The sequence below is a fragment of the Coregonus clupeaformis genome, chromosome 15 (assembly GCF_020615455.1).
Source record: "Coregonus clupeaformis isolate EN_2021a chromosome 15, ASM2061545v1, whole genome shotgun sequence".
Lineage (NCBI taxonomy): Eukaryota > Metazoa > Chordata > Actinopteri > Salmoniformes > Salmonidae > Coregonus > Coregonus clupeaformis.
Genome location: NC_059206.1, coordinates 37,197,586 through 37,203,959, shown reverse-complemented (window position 1 = coordinate 37,203,959; position 6,374 = coordinate 37,197,586). Strand labels below are relative to the sequence as shown.

Here is a 6,374-nt window from a genome sequence, read left to right as displayed (position 1 = left end):
ATGAAACGAAGAGGGTTTCCGCCATTTTAAAGTCTGGGTGGTTATTCCTATGGGTTGTAGTCACATATGCTATCTATAATGGCACAGATATAAAGATGAGTCCTCCATCTACCTCTATGGGATTTTGTAATAGTATTTGGTAAAAAGCAAAGGCACTCGAGAAAAGTGTGCGCAGTGCTCATGAGCCAGCCAACTCACACCTCACAAATGTTGCGTTCACTCCTCGTTTCAAGTCGAAGATGCACTGGTCGGGGCTTATTTATGGACGAAGGTATGCAAGTGAGACTGTATTGTAGCTAAATAAGCATGGACAATATATATTCCGATAATTAGAGAATGATAGATAATGTATTTATTTATTTAGCTGTAAATTCGTATAGTAGCGGTTAGCGGAGTGTACCACAACTCCACAGTATGGGTTCTCCATTATATCACTTCACGGAACTAACACAGATAAATAGGGCAAACCAGTTTGGTTTATACCATACATATCCTGTACATACAGTACGACTAATTAAACTTGAAACGATTGCTTTCAGGCGGTCCCTGAAAAATCAGCAATAAAACGACCTAATAAAAAATAACTGCAGCAAGGCCAAACTACCTCTAAAGGAAGAACTGTATATGTTTGTGTAATTTTATACTTTGAGTGTCGACAATGCATTTTGGCCTCACATTTTTAAGAATAAAATGTGTAAGGCTTCCCCTAGAAAGGGTACAGTGGGCCGAGGAACAGAAATGTTTGAGTACCCATTGGACTAGACTAGGTTCTCTATAGGGCTACAAAACACAGTATTGATTACCTATTCATTGTCATATGATCTCATGAAGCGCAAAGGAAAAACTCATATCACCACTGGGCACACACTGGTTGAATCAATCAAATCAAATTTGTATTTGTCACATGCACCGAATACAACAGGTGTATGTATACCTTAGCGTGAAATGCTTACTTACAAGCCCATAACCAACAATGCAGAATTTTTTCCAAAGTAAGTAAGAAAATATTTGCACAAAAAAAATATTTAGAAATCAAATAAAGTACGAAAAATAAGTAACACAATAAAATAACAATAACGAGGCTATATACAGGGGGTACTGAGTCAATATGCGGGGGTACAGGCTAGTCGAGGTAATTGGGGTAATATGTACTGTACATGTAGGTAGGGGTAAAGTTTTGGGCTCCCGAGTGGCGCTGTGGTCTGGCACTGCATCTCAGTGCTAGAGGCGTCACTACAGACCCTGGTTCGATTCCAGGCTGTATCACAATCCGGCCGTAATTGGGAGTTCCATAGGGCAGCGCACAATTGGCCCAGCGTCGTCCGGGTTTGGCCTGGGTAGGCCATCATTGTAAATAAGAATTTGTTCTTAACTGACTTGCCTAGTTAAATAAAGGTTAAATAAAATAAAATAAAAGTGACTATGCATAGGTAATAAACAGCGAGTAGCAGCAGTGTAAAAAATGGGGTCAATTCAAATAGTCTGGGTAGCCATTTGATTAACTGTTTAGCAGTCTTATGGCTTGGGGGTAGACGCTGTTAAGGAGCCTTTTGGACCTAGACTTGGCGCTCCAATACCGCTTGCCGTAGCAGCAGAGAGAACAGTCTATGACTAGGGTGGCTGGTGTATTTGACCATTTTTAGGTCCTTCCTCTGACACTGCCTGGTATAGAGGTCTTGGATGGCAGGAAGCTTGGCCACAGTCATGTATTGGGCCGTACGCACTACCATACCAAGCGGTGATGCAACCAATCAGGATGCTCTCAATGGTGCAGCTGTATAACTTTTTGAGGTTCTGAGGACCCATGCCAAGTCTTTTTAGTTTCCTGAAGGGATGTTGTCATGCCCTATTCATGACTGTCTTGGTGTGTTGGACCATGATAGTTTGTTAGTGATGTGGATGCCAAGGAACTTAAAGCTCTTGACCCGCTCCACTACAGCCCTGTCGATGTGAATGGGATCATGCTCGGCCCCCCTTTTCCTGTAGTCTACGATCAGCTCTTTTGTCTTGCTCATTTCGTTGTTGAGGTAGAGGTTGTTGTCCTGGCACCACACTGCCAGGTCTCTGACCTCCTCCCTGTAGTCTGTCTCATCGTTGTTGGTGATCAGGCCTACCACCATTGTGTCGTCGGCAAACTTAATGATGGTGTTGGAGTCGTTTCATTTCCATGAAATTACGTTGAACCAATGTGGAATAGACGTTGAATTAACGTCTGTGTCCAGTGGGAAGGTGTTGACTGTAAACAGAGCACCGGAAACTACCTGTGGTCCCATGATCTATAAGTACTAAGGTCACTACATTATTAATACCATATCCTAATGGGATGTCCATGTGTACTCTACTGTATGTCGGGGCGGCAGATAGCTTAGTGGGTAAGAGCGTTGTGCCAGTAACCGAAAGGTCGCTGGTTCTAATCCCCGAGCCGACTAGGTGAAAAATCTGTCGATGTGCCCTTAAGCAAGGCACTTAACCCTAATTGCTCCTGTAAGTCGCTCTGGATAAGAGCGTCTGCTAAATGACTAAAAATTTAAATGTAAATGATGCTGTTTGGTGTCACCCACAGCTGCTTGTGTCCGGCAGCAGCACCGTGGCCTGAACTCTGCAGACAGCCACTATGATGGACTGTACCCAGGCCACATCCCCACCAACCCCATCCAGAAAGCCCTGTTGGCTGTCGGCTCCGGGGTGGCAGCCCTGCAAGACCCCTACAGACATGGTGAGAGGGATGCCCACTTCCAGTTGTGATACTTTCAAATGGTCATTTTGCATCTGTAGGGAGTTTGGCATGCTTATCTGTGCTTACAGAACATGTGAGTAGGCTGTGTTCCCTGTTTCACTTTCCTTTCTTTTGCATTTGTATCTCAAACGATTTGAATAAGTTTCATTACGCACAGTAACCGATACCAAGCAGGGTTATTTAATGGTTATCATGTGTCATTTAGATCCCTAGTTATCAAGGTGTGGAAAACACTGTGAAGTTTTCGAGAAAAAAAAAAAGGAAACTTAAAGAGTCCTAGTGAAACTATGTCGTAGATGTAATTTTGATTTCAACAAGGGTGAGAAATAACTTGAAAGTTACTCTTTTGGTATAACATACTGTACTGCATTTTCTCAATAAAAAAGTACCACATTTCTCTTCACTGTAATTCGTGTTCCCCATGTAGACATGGTGGCAGTGCTGGGAGAGACGACAGGACACCTGGCCCTGATGACGCTCCGGGACCGAATGAGAGGAGACCCTGAGGGCTATACCATTCTAACGTATGTCACAACCTCTGCTGTCTATCTCACTCTGTTTACGTACACCCTGAAATATACATCTCTATGATTTAAATAAGTTATGTGTGTACAATTGCTTGTCTGTGAATGCTCATGTGCGTATGTTTCACCTATTTCTGTGTTAGAGAGCGCCCACGGATCCGACTTTCCACATTGGATCTGTCCAAGATGGCCTCCCTTCCGGATGGATCCTTTGGGAGAGAGTACCTGCGCTTCCTTGAGGACAATGTGAGTTTATGAAGGACATGATGGATCTCTTTACAGAGGAGGCGTCGTGGTTATTTGCCAATCCTCATATCCCTCTATGTCTCTCTTTCTCAGAGGGTGACCCCTGACTCGAGGGTGAACGTGAAGTTTGTGGATAATGAGGAGTTGGCGTACGTCATGCAGAGGTACCGAGAGGTCCACGATTTACTGCACACCTTACTAGGCATGCCCACTAACATGCTGGGTGAGTCTGGGGTAAAGGGATTCACTGAGAGTATTGGTATTAGTGTGTTTCACTACATATAATTTCTTTCTCACTTTCTCAAACTCAGGTGAAGTGGCAGTAAAGTGGTTTGAGGCTGCTCAAACTGGCCTGCCCATGTGCATCCTGGGAGCAGCGTTGGGACCCCTCCGTCTGTCCACAAGGTGCTGCCCATCAGGCTCTCTTCTTATTCATACTTTATGTAGTAATATAAACCAGGGGCCTTTCAGGAGACTGACTGTCTGCCATGATGAATAGGAAGTAGTCTTGGTCTTCTCGTTACATTTCTGCAATGTTCACTGAATACGTCCCAAGATTTATCTGTGATGTCATCAGTCTCCAGGAAGTTATACTGTATATTCTAAGGGAGACTGGTGGTGAATGGAACATACACTTCCTGGACACCTCTGATGTTTGGTAATCAACCACACACCTGAGCAGCCCCCTGAGGTGTAAAGAGAACTGAAATGTAGGTGGATGACTTCCTTCAGGGAACTGAGACGATATGCTGTGTCATTTCAAGGATCAAATAACTATTGCTTAGTTGGTTTATTTGCAAGTGTCACAGAGCTAGTTGAGCTAGTTATGATCAACATACTGTAGTTATTGACTGAAGGGAATGGGATTCTGCCTTGTGAAAGAATTACAGTTCACATGTATTTATTTTCTAGTCTAATTTCCTTCCTGGCTGAAAAACATCCCTTGTGTGTGGAAACTAATACTTACTGAATGTGTCATCATGATTTTTCTGAGTATTGGCTTTGACTGTAAATTATTTCTGCTCTGTAATACAATAACCGTTGACATCACAGTCTGGTATCTGTACAGTAATGTAATTATTACGGCCTGACTGTTTCATTGTGGCTCTCCCGCAGTCGTCTGGAGCCCTTGGTGACGTCCCTGGGACCATGGGCTGTGAGGAATGGCCGGCAGGCCCGCTGTGTCCTCAGCATCTTCTATGAGCGCCGCTGGGAGCAGAGTCTGGAGAACCTGAGAGAGGAGCTGAACATCGAGCCGCCCCCGCTCACCATCAGGGCCACCAGCCAGAAAGCCACATTAGACTCTTAGCACTGACCTCGAATGTCAGAGGTCACACTGTACAACCAGATGGGAAGAATGCAGGGACTCTTTGGAGGGATGTCATACAGTAATTTAGGCATTGTATGTGGGCTGACTGTGTCATAGCAATTGTGTCAAGCTTCCCCCATGTGTTCAAGTGAAGGAATTAAAGGCTAATAGTCACAGTGGGTGCAGAGGATTACCAGAGGGCTGGATGCAAGTTTCACCATCCAATTATTTCAGATCTACAGGAGTGCAAGTTTCACCATGGCACAGACCGTGGCTATACTTAGAATATGGCACATATTAGTAAATTATTGCATTTTATCCATGCTACCTGAGACATGAAACAGCTAAGTGGGAGGGCATACAGGCAGGCAGGAGGGCATACACGCAATTTGCCTAAATGGCAATGGAAACACTTCAACCTCTTCATTTTTATTTGACACTGTAGCTATGTTTTTGCGAAAGAGTGTATTTGTTAGGTGTGACGTCATTACGTTCAGCTGTTTTTAAAAGTCACCTTGTCCTAGAAAGATTTACACAGTTACCAAATGTCACGCCAGGGTAAGCCTACACGAAACACAGCCCTTATTTGAAGTGGTTTCTAAAAATCCCCTATGGGAAAAAATGAATGGTGGAAAAAACGATTTGAACCATTTCACTGTTTGACTGTTAGCTTTTATGGGTATTATGGCTCATACTGTGGTCCTCTATGGTCTTCTATATCTGCCATTTTCATTACATATGTCGCAATGATTCCATGGAAACCTGCCGATTGAGTGCAAGGCACTTTTTGTAACACAACCTTGTTGAGGGTCTTGTAGGTCATGGCTAGAAGTGATAGGCTACAGCTTTTGTAAAATTAATGTCAAAAGGTGATTGTTTTATTTTATTTTAGCTAACCTAAACCCTAACCCTTTTCCTAAGGCCTTAACCTAATTCATCTAACCTGCTACGTTAATTCTCCTAACCTGCTACTAAAAGTCAAATCTAAAAAAAGCTGTAGGCTACATATTCCATCTACTCAAAACCGGGTCTTGTATTAGGCCTACCAGCTGGCATTCTTCAACCACCTAATCAACACAAGGCTGGGCAGACCGAGAACAAAGGAGAGTATGTTGCTGCCAATGGAAGCTGCCAGTTAGACTGCGAGCTGGAAATGAGTGGTTATTTAGTCATCAATTGATGACTGTTGATAGAAAAAGTAATGTCTAGTCTGGTATCATTCAAACACTAAGACTCAAAAAATGTTCTATCTGACATGGTCCTATTGGTATCACACATGGCACATTTACTGTAAAGAATGGCAGTCATGTAATATGTGTTTTATTTGCCAATATGTATTCATGATGAGCACAGTGCTGTTTATGTATCTCAGGGGTGAGATGTGTCGTTCATCGATAAACAATTTGCACTTTGTTGATGCCTGTTTCAATTACTCTGGGATTAGTACAGTTGGCCTACAGCATTATGAAAAGACTAAGGGCTCTATTCAATCAGCCGAGGTCGAGGTCATTAAAAAAATACACCCGCTCTTAATATAAAAAATATTTTCACATGACCC

At 43.2% G+C, this 6,374-nt stretch overlaps 1 protein-coding gene across 3 annotated transcripts; it reads left to right on the top strand.

Annotated features, from left to right (window-relative positions):
- Positions 1–34: 34 nt before the first annotated feature.
- coq4 (coenzyme Q4 homolog (S. cerevisiae)) lies at positions 35–6,229 on the top strand. Of its 3 annotated transcripts, XM_041898415.2 has the most exons (8): positions 35–271; positions 2,564–2,716; positions 3,165–3,261; positions 3,405–3,507; positions 3,601–3,730; positions 3,819–3,912; positions 4,085–4,217; positions 4,624–4,713. In XM_041898415.2, the coding sequence occupies exons 1-7, from the start codon at positions 181–183 to the stop codon at positions 4,167–4,169; spliced, it is 753 nt and encodes a 250-aa protein (XP_041754349.1). In that variant the 5' UTR covers positions 35–180; the 3' UTR covers positions 4,170–4,217; positions 4,624–4,713. The 3 variants fall into 3 exon arrangements, with proteins under 3 accessions (XP_041754349.1, XP_041754348.1, XP_041754347.1); XM_041898414.2 differs by having other exon boundaries at positions 4,085–4,716; XM_041898413.1 differs by lacking the exon at positions 4,085–4,217 and having other exon boundaries at positions 38–271; positions 4,624–6,229.
- The last annotated feature ends 145 nt before the right edge of the window (positions 6,230–6,374 follow it).